This window comes from Ceratotherium simum, chromosome 23 (genome assembly GCF_057802395.1).
Source record: "Ceratotherium simum simum isolate JZ-2026a chromosome 23, ASM5780239v1, whole genome shotgun sequence".
Taxonomy (NCBI): domain Eukaryota; kingdom Metazoa; phylum Chordata; class Mammalia; order Perissodactyla; family Rhinocerotidae; genus Ceratotherium; species Ceratotherium simum.
Genome location: NC_141922.1, coordinates 37,367,101 through 37,385,652, shown reverse-complemented (window position 1 = coordinate 37,385,652; position 18,552 = coordinate 37,367,101). Strand labels below are relative to the sequence as shown.

At 44.9% G+C, this 18,552-nt stretch overlaps 1 protein-coding gene across 1 annotated transcript in view; it reads right to left on the bottom strand.

Moving 5' to 3' along the window:
- Positions 1 to 18,552, bottom strand: part of NCALD (neurocalcin delta) — a 391,067-nt gene that overhangs the window by 3,970 nt on the left and 368,545 nt on the right. Inside the window, exons 5-6 of the mRNA XM_087447567.1 lie at positions 16,407 to 16,803; positions 1,862 to 1,967 (exon numbers count right to left, since the gene is read on the bottom strand). Coding sequence (XP_087303693.1) covers positions 1,862 to 1,967; positions 16,407 to 16,784 — 484 coding nt within the window. The 5' untranslated portion in view covers positions 16,785 to 16,803. The remainder of the gene's footprint in view (positions 1 to 1,861; positions 1,968 to 16,406; positions 16,804 to 18,552) is intronic.

The window sequence follows — 18,552 nt, the reverse complement described above, 5'->3', positions numbered from 1 at the left end:
AAGCTGTGCCCCTGCTGAGGCAGTGGTAAAAGCGGTGACTTCTTGGGTTCAGAAGGCTGGCGTGAGGGAAGAGAAATGGGAGCGATCACTTAACACCTCAGGATCTCTGGAAGGAAGGTGCTGGGAACCGCACGCCAGAAGTAGCAGAGCAAACCCTGCATTCAACCCTGCATTCAACATCTGGCTCCCATGTGCTTCCAAGTTGTCTCCTGGGCTAATTTGCCTGTGGGCCCAGAATGTTCTCTTCAGTCAGAGGCCAGGGGTTACATGCAAAGAGCTTCTACCCAGAGGAATCTGAGGGCAGGAGACTCTAGGCGAGGCCTCTGCTCCAGGCAGGAGGGTGACCTTGCCCTCGGGGTCCAGAAGCTAAGCACTGAGCTGTGCACCAAGTCTCCGGTGTTGGCTAAGATTCCTCTGACAGCTCTCAGACTTAAATCCCCTCCTCCTTCCCTATACAGCTCCCACCCCCATATTTTCTTTAAACCCAAGACTTTCCCTTAGGAAAGCACAGGGCTTTCAGCAGTGAGGTGCATTCTGGGAATGCTCACCCCACCAGGGCTCTGTGATCCCACTGTAGCAGAGCCCAGTGGAGAGGCCCTAACTTCTCACCTAGGATCGACACACAGTGAGGGTTTCATCCTGCGGCATCTGGATCTTCTCCCATCCTGCAGCCCTATTCTAAGGAGGGGGCTGGGCGAGAGCAGATCGCACACCCACCTATGCTCCCCTGGAGCTCCAGCAAAATGCGCAGTTTGACATCAGTGAGTTCATTAACTATTAAAATAATCCCGTTTGTTTAGTCTTTGCAAAACAAGCAAACTGTTTGCTGTGCATCAAGAGGCATAGGGGAAATAGGATGTCGTGGCACCTTTTTATAGAGGAAGCAAAGCCAGCGGATCGGCCCGCACCCTACAAACCCAGGTTTTCAGGCAGCTGGTGCCCCGGAGAGCGTGGGACAGAAAGAGAGGCTCACTCTGCTACAAAGTCTCCCAGCATTCTGTCCACCAGCACCGTCTGGGGCACACGAGTGCATTTGCACATCGCTGACAAGACTTGCTGGGGACGCCCAGCAGGACAGGGGAGCAGGTAATAACAGCAGGAGCCACAGGTGACCCAGGACTTCTTATGGACCAGGCTCTGTGCTTAGCACTTTACACTCAGGTCTTACGTCTACATAAGGTTGCCGGATCTGGCAAATAAAATACAGGATGCCCAGCTAACTTTGACTTTCAAATAAACAACAAATTTTTCGTATAAGTATGTCCCAAATATTGCATAGGGCACACTTATATGAAAAAATCATTTGTTGTTGATCCAGAATTCAAAGTTGATTGGGCCTCCTGTATTCTATCTGGCAACCCAACATCTAAAATCCACTCTTCTTGAGTTTGAAATCCAGCCTTCCTTTTAACTTTGCTCTGCATCCCTTTGTTGGATTTGAATTGTGGGTGGCACTTTCAGAGTGGAACCTACTGGCCACCTCAGTCCTCTCTCCTCTAGGGGCTGAAGGAGGCCCCTTGAGCCCAGAAACTCAGCACCTTAGAGCATGCGCAGGAGACTAATCCCCTGGGCAGGCTGGGGTGAAAGCTCTTGGGGTCTGGGTGGAACAACACCAAGCCCCTCCCTGCTTTCTGATTAGCTGGCCTGCAGGGATCCAGCCTGCTGTGGCCTAGGCCTGTCCCCATCTTGGTCCTCCATCTTGCCCTGCCAGAGAGCATGCAGGATGAGCCATTTTCATGAAGGGCTGTCAGCCCGATCCTTGTGGCTAATATCATGTCCTTGAGTGGCATTTCCCTGCCCTACCCGCAGCCCCTCCAGCATCCCCCGCTCTGAGCAAAACAAAGCAGCCCCGGCCTCCTACCATCTCTGTTGGTGTCCATCTGGCGGAAGATCTTTTCTGTCCTTTTCTCTGGGGTTGACTCATCTTCAGGCATTTTCATTACAGAGGAAACCATTTTATAGATCGCCTGGGGACAGAAGCAACATGGTGGTAAGAGAAACATGGCTTGGTTCAGCACACAATAGCCCTATCATTAAACTTCCCAAATACAGGGGTGAAGGGAATGTCCCCCATTCACACAGGGAGCAGCCCTGTTCCTGCTGATTTGTGGTTGTAGAAAACAGATGCACAGTCCCTGGGGAGAGGAGCCAGGCAAGCAGAGCTTGCTCTAGCAGTGAGAACCTTCAGGAGTGACAACTGGCAGGAAGACCCACTAGACTCTTTGTGTCCGACTTTAATGTGCCTATGAATCCTCTGAGAATCTTGTGAAAATGCAGAATTGGATTGAGTAGAGTGGGGTGGGGGGGCTGGGGGGCCTGAGATTCTGTGTTTCTAACAAGCTTCTGTGTGATGCTGATGCTGCTGTTCTGAGGACCCCACTTCTAGGAACAAGGCTGTAGGTGACACTTCTCAGGCCAGAGAGACAGGTCGGCGTCTACCATGGGCTCCACCTAGGTCCCTCAAGGATGATAAACACCTGCACTGTGCAAGTGTGTGTCCTCGTCTTCTCCTGGGCAGACATTACCAATCTATCCCAAGGTTCTTTCCCTTGTATGTGGCAATCGCTTCACATTCCTTCTCAGCAAGTTCCAGGGTATCCCCAGGATGGAAATCTGCCATCTGAGCTTCGGTTTAAATAATTATGCAATCATAGGCTTGAGATAAACTGAGTACATCTGAAATCTGATGGGCAAAAGAGGGTTCTACTGAAAGAATTTTGTAAGCAGTACTGAAACTATCTCCCCACCACCTGTGGACCCCTGATGGTACTCAGTAAGAGGCTGGAAGTCCTCGGGTTTTTATTTTGCAAGACTAATGTAAAGTCATTGTTTTTATCCCTAGAGTATGACTTTGCTCATCGGATTCACTTTGGGAGCTTTAGCCCTCGGAAAGAGTTTTAGAAAAAGTAGATTTTTGCCAGAGGATGGGCAGAAAAAACTGGAACGTTCTGGAGCTCCAGATGCAGTGGGATAGCTGAAGGGAAGAAAGGGAGGCAGAGGAGGGGAAGCAGCCTCCAAATGGGAAATGTGGGAGCAAAAACTGACACTAAAGGCTAAATTTATCTGCTTCACAGTCTTGTTTAGGATCAACCCTACCTCAAGTCCCTAAAATATTCTGGAGAAAGGGGAATAAATATTCTAATCTTAGTTGATAAACTAGGAATGAAAACTGGACTCAGTCTGCTGACCCTTGGGCTGATCACCCCATGGGGACCCCTCAGGCCAGGCTCCCTGAGTCTCCTTGAACCCACCCAAAGCCCTCACTGACCTCCAGCGCTCCCTCCACAGGGATTCTGTCTGGGAGGAAGGTCAAGCTCAGAGTTATGACCTTGTCTGGGATTATGGGTGTCACTGGGGTAAACTCAGCCACAGTCAGCTTTCCCAAGAAACGTTCACTGAAGTGCGCTCCAGAGGAGAGGCAAGCCATACTCTGTCTTCCTCCTGGACCCTTACTTGCTGTCCCCTCTAGCCCAGGTCTACACCACCATCTGTGCTGGGTTTATAGTGCCACGTGCCAAGCCATTTGTGGAGACCTGATTCCTTGGGGGAGCTAGAAAAGGCCACGGAGATAGAGCCCTTTTTACAAATAGGAAAACAGAGGCGCTGAGATTTCCTGGGGCCGGGCGAATATTCAGCAACAGGAATAGCAAGCAGGAGTCTTTCCATGCCCACCGGCGTCTTGAGCTCTAGCACTCTCTCTTCAGCTTTCTTGGCTCCCATGTGGAAGCTCCTCTGTGACTCTTGACCCAGTCAAAGAGGAATCAGTGGCACCAACTGATGAACACACACACACACACACACACACACACACACACACACCCCTCACACGGATTTCAGGCTTGCACAATCTAAGTATTTTGTTATTCATAAGCCCACAAATCTTAGAACAACAACAAAACCATATCTAGAAATCAGTATCCCACTGGATCAGATAAGCACAACCTCCTTAAAGGAGCAAGAGCTGACACCTTTCAGGAGCTGTAGAGGTGATATGGGAGAAGCATTGATGCGCAAACGATGTTTATTTTTTGCCAGACGTCTTAAGGATGCTCTGTAATTGCAAATCCTCAACCTTTTTTGAGGCTGTGTTGTTCCTTCCCCGAGTCTATTCTGGTCTCAGTAAGGTCATCTCAATTGGTAATTCCAGGTGCCACCTGCTTTGTGTTTATGATAGGCCAGTGGGGGCATCTCCCAACTCAGAGGCTTCACAAAGCCTAGCAAGACCCCAAGAACCTGTCCAACACACACCTTGGTTTCCTGGACCAGCAGCTTTATTTACACCCTCCTCTCATCTGAGTGTTCAGCTACTCCTCCCCTCCTTGAAATCCTACCCGTGTGTTAAGGGCAGATTGAAATGTTACCCTCCTCCAGGAAGACTTCCATGATCTTCCTTCTTCTGCTATGTATAATCTGTGCTAGCAAATGGCTCCATCTAAACCTTTCTTGGATCATTTTATTCCACTCACCCTGAATTGTAGTTACCCAGGACACTCTCCTTTTAGATGCGAGTAATCAGAACCCCAATAGTGCCTAACACAGGGTCTTGCACTGAATTGGGCTCATTAAGTTTAGAGAGTTCATTCAGGAATAATTCCCCCGATTGTCTTCACTCATGCTCTTCCTCTCTCTCAATCTTCTTCTATTCTGCTTCTCATTATAAAGTTACCCCTTTAACCTTATATAATTTTTTCCTCAATTTTCCATCTTCTTTTCTTTTTCTCCTCCCTTTCTTCATATAATTAAACATATTCATGTGAAACCCCTTAAAGAGTCTTAGTCTGTCAAAAGCTATGGGCTCGCACCTTAGAAAGCATGCAAACGTGCTCATGGAGACACACTCGCCATTGCAAATGGTTTCAGGGGCTCATGGGTTCAGGAGCCCATCCAGGGACCCCAGGTTAAGAAAACTCCTGCTCGTAATTTACTTCCTCCCCAATTCTCACCCGTTCAAATATTTACTGAGTGACTACTATATGCCAGGCATTGTGATCAACCTAATCCTTGCCCTCATGGGGCTCACTGTTAAATAAGGCAGACAGACATTATTAAAACAATCAAACAAATAAATGTAAAACCTTTGCAGAGAAAAGTGCTACAAAGGAGGGTGTGTAATCTTATGAGATGAGGCAGTGGGGGAATTGGGCCTTGTCAGGAGGGTTAGGGTAGACTTCCCTGAGGACTGATGGTAAAGCAAAGATATGAGAAAGCATAGGACTTAAAGAGGTTCAAGGCAGAGGGAAACACATGTGTAGAACCCCAGGGTGGGAGGAATGGCCAGAAGGCTGAGACAGAGTGCAGGGGACTGTGGTACAGGAAGTGGCTCTGGAGCAGGTTGGGACAGACCACTGGGGCCTCACAGACCGTGTTAGGGTATTTACATTCCTCCAATGAGCAACAAAAAGATGGAAGTCATAATAAATTTGATTTTCCTGTTTACACCTACTTCCAAATCCACCTCTATTCCCTTATTTGCAGGTAATTGTGTTCAGAGAATTAAAAATGGTCCTTCATAATTTATTCAACAATTATTTATTGAGTGTCTACTATGTGCTAGGTGGTGGAGATTCAATTGGAAACATGACTGATAGTTGGGTATAGTGATTGCAGTAATGCCTTAATAATTGTCATGAAAGTCCTCACCTAGACTACCTCTGGGTCCCATGGTGAGAAGTAAAACCCACCGGCCTGGGCTTCTTGGAACTCTCAGTCTCTTAAGAGTTGGGGCTCATGAAATTGTCCTTCTTGGGATTCTGATGGGAAAGCAACTGTGTAATAATCTAGAGATTATTCCCTTAATACTCTTGGTTGAACAAATGAATGAAAGACCAAGCAACAAATGTGTGGTGGAAAATGAGGCTCTCCCTCTCAACAAAAAATCTTTAAGTGTTTTAGTCTTTAGCTATTAAGCTAAAGGAGTGGGGTTATGACAGATAATTGAGGACAGGTTAATAAAAAGAAAAATCAAAACAAAACAAAACAAAAATGAAGAATGTCAGGACACCCTTACATGTGCCTATTTGCAAATGAGGCTTCTGGAATAGGGCAAGAGATGCAATGTCTGTGTATATTGTGAGGTTGAGGAGGAGTGAGGGCTCCTTTAAGAGGCTCACTTTCCAGATGGCTCTTTCACAGCACTCAGACTAGATTTTTTGTTTTAAGGTGCATCAACTCACAGATAAGGGATTAGTGGATTATTCACAAAACCAAGTCTATGACGTGGCTGGGACGAGCAGTGAGCAAAGAGCTGAGGTGACAAGTCCCAGTGGTCTCAAGAGTGAGTAAGTGGATGACAGTCTTCTAAACCACATTTGGGGAATTGTCTGTCCCTTTGCTCCCTTCCCATGGTATCAAGAACCCAGCGCTGATTGTATTAGAACTTCAAAATCTAGGACTCCACGGCACAGGGAGAGAAAGACACAACCCCAGACAGCAATCTGAAACACATCATGTCTTTTATTAGCTCCAGTTTTCCCCCTCAAATTTAATGGGATTAAATCACAAAGAGGCCAGGCTATTTGCCTACTTTATTTTTAGCAATGTCAATGAGAGGCCCAGCAGAGACATCCTGTTTTTAATTAAACTTGAAGAGCCCTATTCTTGTCTCTGGGTAAACGCAGAGCTATGGGACACCTAGGAGCCCAGCTTGGCTCTGCTCTACCCAGGCCTGGGACAGCGCCCTACCTGTGGCCAGGGGTCTTATCAGCTTCTTCATGGCCTATATTTTTCTTTCCTTTTCTCTCTGAATGAACCACTTCCTGGAATGTTGGAAAGGAAAGATTCATGTCCGAACGGATAAAGGTTGTGGGATCGACTGAGGGCAGGCACAATTCCAAGCGTGGAAGTTGAACCTTCTCTCTGAAGGAAACCAGACTGACTCTTTTCATCAGAAGATGTAGGGTCGTCGTCTAACGTGACGTCCATGGCCCAACGACAACCGAACAAGGGCAAAAGAAGTTAGGCAGAATAGGGTTGTTTTTGGATTGTAGATAAAGAACAGCATCCTGCTTAGAAAGCTAATACATACCAGGAAAGGAAGATGGAGAGAGGTCATGAGGATCTTTCTTGGACACACTTTTAAAATAGGACAAATATCTATATATCTGGAATGGCATAGTGTTTTCTTGTTTACAGCTGGAAGAATACATTAAATCAGGAACTTTCACAGTGTTCTACCGAAGTGCTTTAAGCACTTTCACAGGCGAGGAGAGGAGAAGGGGAGAATAAGGGCCCTATGCCTTTTCAACCAGAGCACCTCAATTCTTCTATTAGGTTTCATGTAAGATTTCACTTGAAAAAAAAAAAAACTCATCATCGCTCCCCTAAAAAACTTTCTTTTTTTGGAAAATACCCCTACCATCCATCCTGTAATCAAGTGAAAGACATCTTTGGCGCCTCTCCACCAACTAGCTCCATAGCCAGGCAGTCACCAGACCTATTAAATCTGCCTTCTTAATATTTTTTACATCTATCACTCCTGCCCATTCCACCTGCCACAGTCTTATTTCAAGTCAATGGTGCTACTCATCATTTTTAGATACGGGCAATTAATATTTTTTTCAATCTTATGCAAAGGCAGCTTCAAACAACCCCTTCCAAAGAGCCCTTTTATTCCCTTAAACAGACTTTCTGGAGCTGCTGTATTTTAGGCCTTCACATTTTTGGGGGGCAATGATGAGTTTGTTTTTGGAATGTTGACTTTGAGGTACTAGTGGGACCTAGTGGAGATGTCAACAGTTGGACATAGTAGGGGAGAAGAATTGGAAGTAATCAGTCTCTTCATCCATAAAATGGGGCTAATTAGGTTGTTGTGAGGATTAAACAAGATAATACATGTATACCAGGTTGACTAGTATCCTGCAAAAATTCATATCCACTCAGAACCTGTGAATGTAACCTATTTGGAAATAGGGTCTTTGCAGATATAATCAAGTTAAAATGAGATCATACTGGATTAAGGCGGGCCCTAATCCAATGACTGGTGTCCTTATAAGAAGAAGGAAATTTGGACACAGACACATAGGGAGAACGTCATGTCATGGTGGAGGCAGATTGGAGTGATGTAGCTGCAAGCAAAGAAACGTCAAGGATTGCTGGCCACCACCAGAAGCTGGGAGAAAGGCATGGAATAAATTCCCCCTCAGAGCTCCAGAAGGAACCAACCTTGTCCACACCTTGATTTTGGACTTCTGGCCTCTGGAACTGTGACAGAACCCCTTTCCTTTGTTTTAAGCCCCTCAGTTTATGGTAATTTGTCATGGCAGCCCTAGGAAATGAATTCAGCATGGAAAGCACTTGTCACTCTGCCTAGCCCATAACAAGCACTGAGAAGACGAGGCTTCCCAGAGGGAACAAAGGAAAAGAGGGCTGTGGCTGGAACTTGGCTTGGGACTATCGATGTTTAGGGAGCAGGAGAAGGAAGAGGAGTCCACGAAGGAGACTGGGAGGGAGCAGCTAGAGAGGGGTGGCTTCGGGTAGTAGGCACTCACTCATGTTGCCAGATGGCACACTTAATGCTGAGTTAACTCAAACTCTTCAACTATAGTGTGGCTTGCCATAATAAGATTAATCTCCTATTAAGAAAGTGATAAAACAAACACAACTGATAAGCAAGCACTAAGGTTAATTCTTAGAGAAAGTCACTAGCCTAAGTAAATGTTTTGAAGAGTTTTCTCCAACAAAGAAATCTAAGTTGCATTCCAGAGTAACATCTGCGGTCCACACTCATAATTGAGAATTAGGCAAGAGTTTGGAGCTGAATTCCCAGGGGCTACATCAAGATGGACTAGAAGCTCTCGCCAGCCACTCCTCCCTCTTTTTTTCTCAGAATCAGAAAAGCACAGTGTTTCAGGTCTTCAAGGCACAAGCTAAAAGTGACATAGTATCTATGACACCAATTTAGAAAGATCTTTGGAAGAAAAAATGCAAATACCACTCAGGAAGTGGTTCTAAAAATAACGTAATGAAGTCTCTCTGGTCCGTATTTTGATCTTCTGTGGCACAAAAACTCACAAGCTGGTTGTCTGAATTGGTCACAGTTGGTGCTTTTGAGACCAGGTGGGATTAATCTGTGAGTCTGGTGCTCGTGAAGGGCAAATCTTTGCATGGCCACCACCATCGCCTCCTTCCTCCTCATCTGGTTGCTGTGTAGATGTGTATGCCTTAATTCACCACCTGAGTGAATCAGAAAAAAAAAATTTCCCCTACTGCTAAAAGAAACAAAAATGAAATCTTCTGTGATGGGCTGTCAGTACACCCCCCCCCCCACCTCCTTCCTTCAGATTTTGTTCATTCAAAAGGTGTGAAAAGGTAAACTAAGGGTGTTCTGGAGTTCACTCTACCTTCATCACAAGTGCCAATTAACCTTGAATCACAACTAGGAGGGAGAGTCTGATTCTAAGACAACAGTTATTTGAACACCATGTATTTCAAAGCAATCATTAACATCCAAGTAATGAATATGCTAATTAGAAATTATTCCAGGGCCGGCCCAGTGGCTTAGCGGTTAAGTGCTCAGGCTCCGCTGCTGGCGGCCCGGATTCGGATCCCGGGAGCGCACCAACACACCGCTTCTCCAGCCATGCTGAGGCCGAGTCCCACATACAGCAACTAGAAGGATGTGCAGCTATGACATACAACTATCTACTGGGGCTTGGGGGGAAATAAATAAATAAATAAATAAAATTAAAAAAAAAAAAAATTATTCCAACCCGGTCTTTAAAGTAAGTTCCCTGAGAACTGCTATGAGTAATGTTACGTCAGCCTATATGTTCCTTTCGGAAAGTCTCTACCTTGAATTTGAGAACAAATCCAGACAGGCTGTCCCCAAACAGTCCCAATGTGTGAAGGGCACCTGTGGGCTCAGGTCAACAGTTCAGATTTGGGGAATTCCTGGTGCCAACCACATTCTCTCCCAGAAAGGTGATCTTTTATTTAAGTCCTGTGAGCATCAGAGCAGCCCAGAAGTTTCAGCTTATTCCCAGATGGGCTGGTGTTTGGTAGGAAAGACAACAGCTGAAGAAGGCTGGGAACTCCTCAAGTCGTCTGTACAAGAATCTCTCTTCTGTAAGTTCCACCAACGGGAGGTTTAGTTGGGTTACCTCCCTTTTCTTTGTGAACCTAACATTTTATAACTAGGTAAATTTAACTTAAAATTTAATGGAAGATTCCATTACCTTGTCTTTTGAATGGAAAATGACATCCTTTTATTTTGCAGGGAAATATCCTGTCCCAGCTCTGGAAACTTCTATAGAATAACAGTAGCCACCATTGATTGAGTGATATCTCTTGACAGGCACTGTTCGAGGTGCTCTACTTGTAAGAACTGTTTAACCCCTACACTAACCCGTGAGGCAGGTGCTATGATTAGCTCTAGTTCACAAATCACAAAAACAATGTACTGGAAGGTTAAGTAACTTACCCAAGGAAGAGAAGGAAAAGGGAGATTGAAAAAGGAAAGAGGCAGATGACATTGACCTGCTTTGTCCAAGACACCCACTCTCACTTGCCAATTCTTCCCTTGGCTCCCTCTTCATCTTTGTTTTGGATACGGGTGACCAATTTTTGTCTCAGCCTGTGATTTTCATTGCATCGTAAGGGTGACGCAATGCCGCCTATATACTCCTAACCGATGACAGCCCTGTAGTTAAAAACTTGTTCTTTCAAGGGTCCTAGTTACTTTCTGAGAACAGAAGCGGGGCCAGTTGAACTCCATGTTCTTCCTACGTTCTCTCCCTGGGAGAGCTGCGGTCCCATCAATGGGTCCCTAACTTCAGCATTCCCTCAGCCCCAAGATCCCAGACTTCAAGGCCGAATTGGCAATGCCACTCACGTTCTCGCTTGGTCCCTTCCTCAGACACAGTCTGTGCTGTGATGGATGTGGGTGTCCAGACCTGCCTCCAGCTGGGCCGAGGGACAGGGAACTGTGTAGGGCAGGAAGGATCGTCCTTCCTCCTGCAGCGGTGGGCCGACCCTAGCCCCCACCCAAAGGTGAGGATCTGCTGTAACATGGGGAAAGGTCAGAGTTGTTGTCTGGCTTAAGACTCCTGAGAGGCAGTTTTGATGAAATAAGAAAATATTGGGCCTAAATTTGTCACTTAAAAAAAAAAAGCAAGCACACGAATGTGAAAATGTTCGTTTAGGACTCCAAAAATAAATCTGCATGTGGTTTTGCTTGTTCATCCAGATGTTGATACGGCACGAAATTATTTTTTAGAAAAGGAACATAACCGCATTTTGGCATTTGTGGTAGACTGAATAATGGTCCCCCAAAGATGTGCATGTCCTAATTCCAGAAACCTGCAAATGAATATGTTACATTACACAGAAAAAGGGACTTTGCAGATGTGATTAAGTTAAGGATCTTGAGATGGGGGGATTGTCCTGGATTATCTGGGAGTCCCAATGTAATCACAAGGGTCTTTATAGGTGGAAGAGAGAAGCAGAGTGAGACCCCCAGAGGAATGGCAGCATGAGAAGGACTCAATCAACCCACTGTTGCTCGTTTTGAAGATGGATGAAGAGGGCCACAAGCCAAGGAATGCTCCAGTAACTAGGAAAGGCAAGGAAACAAATTTTCCCCTAAATCTCCAGAAGGAATGCAACCTGTGGACACCTTGATTTTAGCCCAGTGACACTGAATTCAGACCTCTGACCTCCAGAACTGTAAGATAATAACTTTGTATTGTTTTAAGTGACTATGTTTATGGGAATTTGTTATAGCAGCAAGAGGAAACTAATACAGTGTATTTCAGTATTACAGAGTCCACAATAGAGTCCTTCCTAGCAATGTTAGGAAATACAAAAGGATTCCAGCTTGTCACCATAAACAATATTCTGTGGACACCAAAGCTAAACTACAGGAAGCAACATCAGGGAAGAAAAACTAGAAAATTTATAAAATCCTACACTCCTTTCATTGTCAAGCCTAATCATAAACTTGTTTGGAGCTCAATCTTCACCCTGACCAGTTATTAGTGTTTGTAGGTGGACACCATGAATTTGCACTTTATTAAATCGTTTGAATTTCTGAGTCTTGGAAGGACGAAGTTCAGCCAAGAATTTATATATTGACACTCGTAACCAAGCTGCAGGTTTTACTCACTTGAACAAATAGAACCTCAATTTGTGTATGATGCTGCTGGCCGACAGCTTGCCTCCATCTCATCACTTTCTAACAGATATTCATCCAGGCACAGAGCAGAAACCTAACGGACAGTGACTCCTCTGAAGTAAATGTAGCATCTGCCACTGTACCTTCTCCTATATGGTGTGGACCAGACAGAACCAAAAAAAGAGAATCCCCACGAAGGCACACAGCTTCCTGGGACAGTGACAAGGCCTGGAGTTGGGCTTTCAAAAGTAGGGGTGAGGAGGAAAAAAGTAGAATTGGGGGGCCAGCTCTGTGGCCTAGTGGTTAAAGTATGGCATGCTCCACTTCAGTGGCCCAGGTTCATGGGTTCAGATCCCGGGTGTGGACTTACATCATTTGTCAGCCATGCTGTGGCAGTGACCCACATACAAAATAGAAGATTGGCGCCAGCCCGGTTTAAGTGCGCGCGCTCTGCTGCGGTGGCCTGGGTTTGCTGGTTCAGATCCCGGGCACGCACCGACGCACTGCTTGGCAAGCCATGCTGTGGCAGCGTCCCATATAAAGTGGAGGAAGATGGGCATGGATGTTAGCCCAGGGCCAGTCTTCCTCAGCAAAAAAAGAGGAGGATTGGCAGATGTTAGCACAGGGCTGATCTCCTCACAAAAAAAAAAAAAAAAAAAAGAGGATTGGCATGGATGTTAGCTCAGAGCTAACCTTCCTTAAGCCAAAAAGAGAGGAAGATTGGCAACAGATGTTGGCTCAGAGCTAATCTTCCACAGCAAAAAATAAAATAAAATAAAATAGAATCAGAAGTTCGGTAATGTCTTACAGCAAATTCCAATTCATCCAGAATCATTGAAAACCAAAGATTAGCATAAGAATAAGACAGAATACATGAATTGTCAGTTTGCAAAGCAGCAGAATAGAATAACACAGCCCTTAACAGGAAAATGGTTCTAAATTTAATTTAATCTCTTTGGCGATTTGGAAGTCGCCTCAGGGTGCTGCGATGTTTCCTTTCTACAGTCATGAATATGAATCATCAGGGTGCAATCCTGTAGAAAACAATTTAGGAAATTTGAGCCTTCCGTTTTCAGGCTTCTTAAAAACCCTGAGTATATAAGTGTTTATTAAGGAATCTGTGTCCTTCCAGGTATGACTGTGGGCCTGTGAGTGGACCGAGCTACTTTACAGTGAAGACAATGCCTTGTCAGGCTGAATGCGCCTTCAGTCATCCGATGACTTCACATTCCGTATTGAACACGGCGTGAGTCAGAGAGGGCTCAGCAAGAGCTTACCAGCACCTTCTACACATTCTCTGCAAGGTCTCCTCTCTCCCTCGCACCCTGGGCTCCACAGCACAGGGAGAGAGTCTATTTTCTTCCCCCTACCGTGTATTCCCCGTGCCAGCCACTCAGGAGGTGCGGACTGACTGCGTGAATGCTCTGATTTCCATACGCCCGCGTGGTCTGGAGGGTCCTCCCTGCCAGGAGGTCCGCATCCTCCTCAGTCCTGGCCACCAAACCATGGACCAGGGGCAGCCAGGACAACTGCGCAAAAGGTGACATAGGAAAGAACACAGTGGCCGACAGGAATTTTTTTTCTTAGATCCCAGCGAGGAAGCAATTCTTTCTCCAAAAGAAGAACATGCTCCCTCCTTTCCCTGCTGAGACAGAGAACGTGGGGGCGGGGCACGGCACTCCCAGATAAAAAGGAGAGACAAAATAAAGCCAATGAAAACAAATCACCTTTTAAATGTTAATGTTTGTTTAATTAGCAAAGATTCAGAAAAATCAGAAAAGTGCAAGGATATGGGTCACCCTTCACTCACTCCAGGCATACATTTGGAAAAACAATTTGGCAAAGTGTATCAAGGGCCTTAGAAATAAATGCTCATTCTCTTTGGCCCAGTAACGTTGCTTCTGGGAATCCATTCTAAGGGAATAATCCTAAATATAGAAAAAGCTTCATGCCCAAGAATTATTTGCTATTTTTTAAAGTTACAGTATTGTGTATAATAGTGAAAACTGGAAACAAAATAAATATCCAACAATAGGGGAAAATTAAGTAAATTATATCATATGACTATTATGCAGCCATTAAAATATCTTCATTAAAAGATTTTATGACATGAGAAATGTTTGTGTTATTATGTTAAGTGAAAATGGCAAGATACAAAATTTCCTATACATTATGAAATCAATTAGATATTTTTAAATCCATAGAAATAGCATCAGAAGGATATATTAGAAAATTATTAGCAGTGATTCTCTTTGGGGGTGGAGTGGGATTATGGAGAATTTCTCTCTTTTTCTTCTATATTTTTCTATACTGCCCATATTTTTGCAGTAGACATTATATTTTTCATATATTTATCTTGAGGGGAGGGGAGAAATCTTTTATTTTTGTTTAAGATCCCTGTCTCAGGGGCCGGCCTGGTGGCGCAGACAGTTAAGTGCGCACGCTCTGCTGTGGTGGCCCAGAGTTCACTGGTTCGGATCCCGGCCGCGCACCGACGCACCGCTTGTTGAGCCATGCTGTGCAGCATCCCATATAAAGTAGAGGAAGATGGGCACGGATGTTAGCCCAGGGCCAGTCTGCCTCAGCAAAAAAGAGGAGGATTGGCATCGGGTGTTAGCTAAGGGCTGGTCTTCTTCACACACACACACACACACACACACACACACACAAAAAAAGATCCCTGTCTCTGAGGGAGTAATTTAACACAACTTATTCAGAGAGTTACCGCTCTGGGTGAAGGAAAAGCCACCGGTGGCCCGAGCAGAAAGGAGACCTAGCTGGCAGATCTTGGACAGTTTCCTCACACAGAGGGATCATTTGGATTCCTGCTCCTGCATCCCTGCAATGTGTGTGGTGTCACTCTAACTGCCCATGTGGGCTCAGTCCCACTGGCCCAGGGGTGGACCCCAGGCCTCAGCTGTAAGGCTCAATAACAAGACAGTTTTGTGGGTCTCTTTTGGGCTCTTACCTTAGTTTCTGTAACCAGGTCTCCTTGGGTCCTTGAAAGCAAGTGCCCCAACACCTCCACCCTCATCGTGCCAGCAGCTGAGTCTTTCCTGTCTGTTTGTGTTACATCCCCTTCCCACTCTTCCAGCACCCTGCCCCCACAGTTCTCCCAGAGGCTGCGGCTCTACGTCTCAACACAGATGTCCTGGGATGAGTGTTGGCCTCTGAGATGAGTTCTAAGGAAGCCAAATGCCCACTCTCTTGGACCTGCTGTCTGCTTCCAGATGCTTCCCTATTGTGCCCCACTTGCCTGCCAAGTTGGTGAGTGACTGCCAGCCCTTCCTGGTGCTGCCCGCCCACCTAGGCCTTCTCATTGCCTACAGCTAAGGCTCTCCTGACCCTCTCCTGAGCCGTCTCCATCTCCTTTGGTTTGTCTTTGGTCCCACTCACTGCTGATCAAGCTGTCATTGCCATGACCATAGCTCCTTATGCTCCTTCCCCACTTTCCCCTGGGGTCCCAGAAGGAAAACGTGGCCAACACCAGGGCCCTTCTCCAGTTCTGTTCAGGAAATTTACTCCAGGTGAGTGATTTGGGGAAATAAAATGGAGTGCCTCCTATTATAATGATGGAGGCCTCGATTCTACAATGTTTGTATCTCTGATGAGACAGAACCTAGACTACAGAGCCCTACCTTTATTCAAGAGTCCAATAAGGTTGTAAGTTAATGATGATGATGATGATGAGCTTTTCTACATGGCTGGGACTGTGCTAAGTGTTGAACATGGAGAGTCACATCCAATCTTAAAATAACCCCACAACGTGGGTGGGCATTGCTGGCAGTGCCATTCTACAGATGAGGACACTGAGGTTCACTTAAGTGAACTAACTTGGTCAAAGTCATAGAGGTAGTGACTGAAAGGGGCAGGGTTTGAGCCCAGGTCAGAGTTTTCATCATTAAATACCACTTCAGAGGACATAACCCCAAAGGCTCCAGGTCATTGCAATGAGTGGATGGAGTGGCCACAGTAAGCACGATCAACTGAAGAGTGCATGTCCATTTTTAGGATGGGGGTCACCACAAAGCAACAGGTGACTTATGTCAGGCAAGAACAGGGGCCCAGTGTTGCCAGATCTCCTGAGTTTTCAAGAGATGCCAACCAATCTACATTTTTATGTGCAATCTCCCTATTTTGTAATATGGGTTCAACACTTTCAGACATACTGGGGAGGCCTAATCAACGCCCAGGTGGGCCACCAGTTTGCAACCTCTGCTCTGTGCCATACTGTGCACCTTCGTATTCTTACTTGTGATTCATGCTCTTCTCTTTGTAAAGGGCGAGGGCCACGTACCTGCACAATCTCTAGCATTTCTGCCTTGCTGATGTAGCCATTTCCGTCCAGGTCATACATGCTGAAGGCCCATTTCAGCTTCTGCTCCAGCTTCCCCCTCGATGTTACACTCAGGGCTATGATGAATTCTCTAAAATCTATTGTCCCATCTCCATTGGCGTCAAAGGTGCGGAAGACATGCTCTGCAAATTTGGAAGCATCCCCGTAAGGGAAAAAGTTCCCGTAAATTTTCTTAAACTCTTCCATTGACAAATGTCCACTGGGGCAGTCTCTCAAGAAGCCTTTATACCATTCCTGGATCTCGTGCTCTGTAAAGTCTGTGCTTTCCAGCAAGTCCTGCATGACCTCCGGGCGCAGCTTGCTGTTCTGTTTCCCCATCCTGGCAGCAAGAATTCAGCTGCAGATAGAAAAGAATATATATGATTTTTAGATCTATTCTTTGGGGACACATTTTATAATTTGTGATTGTTCCTTTGGGATAAAGGAAGAAACTCTATTCTAGTCCAACAACGTTGTCTAGGATTTGCAACATTGTGGTCAGCCAAACAAAATAAGAGAAGGACAGGCAGGCATATGATGCAGAGCAGAAATATCGCTGACCAGACAACTGATATTTCTTTTATCCAGAGCCAACTTGAAAATAAGAGATTCATAATGAAAGAGAGAGAGAGAGAGAGAGAATTGGTTACTTAGTTCTGCCTTATCTATTTGCAAGAGGTTGAGCCTGGCCTCAAGAAGACTGGGATTCTAACACCCAATCTAAGTATTAGCAGGGAGAATTAAAGGATAGGAAGAGAGAGCAAAAGAAATAATTGACCATGTTTTATCGCTAGACTATTTACAAGTAAAGTGCCACTTAAGTATCTTCTGAATACTACAAACACAGACGTGAGTAATGAAAAGAGAAATCTATCTAATACCGTTAAATGCTGCCAAGCTAGGGCAGTGGTTTAAATCCACAAAGTCAAATCACTGTCAACATTGGGTTTAGATGGTATAGATGATGCTTCATAAATTTGTTTGTCTTATGATTGTGGCTTATGGACTAGGCCAAACTTTCATTTTTAAAATACAAATAACTTCATATTTTCTTTCTTATCATAATAGTAGCACACATCCATAGCAAAATAGTAAAACAACATAGTGATGCATAAAGAAAAAAGGTAGTACCATTTCATATCTTCATACTCAGCATTTTGGTGTGTGTTCTTCCAGGTTTTTTGAATGCATACTTATCTAAATATGCTATTAATGTATGTTTTAATATATTTACATTTAAAAAACAAGAATATATACCTTTTTGTTACTTATTTTTAAACCTAATATGATGTAGAGGATAAAGGTAACTTTTATTAGATGGGAAAATACCTGTAATTACCATCTACGCATTCACACAGCTATTCAACATTTATTGAGTGCCATATGCCAGACATGTTTCTGGTGCAGTAGATGCAAAGAAGAGTAAGACATGTTCCCCCTTCCTTAAGGGGCACCCAGTTGTGTATGTACAGGGGTGGTGATGGCAGGGAGGGGACAATACAATAGATTGGGAATGGACATGGGGCTGTGAGAGTATATAGAAAGGACACCCAAGTCAAATGGGGTATGGGTGCTATCAGGGGAGCATTCTTGGAGGAGGTGATATCTGAGCTTAGCTCCTATTTCCAAAGTCTTATGATTTAAGCGTGGTCAAGATATACCTCTTTTCATAAAGGGGCTCTGCACTTAGATTTTGCATTTTTCTTATATTGGAAAAAATCCTGAAAGTAGGGCTTGGAAAATTATAGAACATATGAAAGATAACACATCTTCATTTTAATCATGATTTCCAATTTCCTTTGAGATTTTATGCTTTGTGGTATTTATTTATTTATCTCTGCCTCCCTCCCACTACAGGGCTTGCCCTTTGAGACAGAGTCTCTATTGGCATTAGTTTCTCTAGAGCCCACCACAAATAATGTTTGGTGAGTTAATGAACAAGAGATAAATAATTACAACACGGAAATATGGAATAATCTTCTTGGAAAGGAGTCTTTCTGCAACAGACGAGGCCCTGGCTTTCAGAACACTGACACACTAAAGCTATCTGGTAGTCAAGACTTAGCCTTGGGATCTCTTTTTCCTCCCCCAGTTTTAACGAGATATA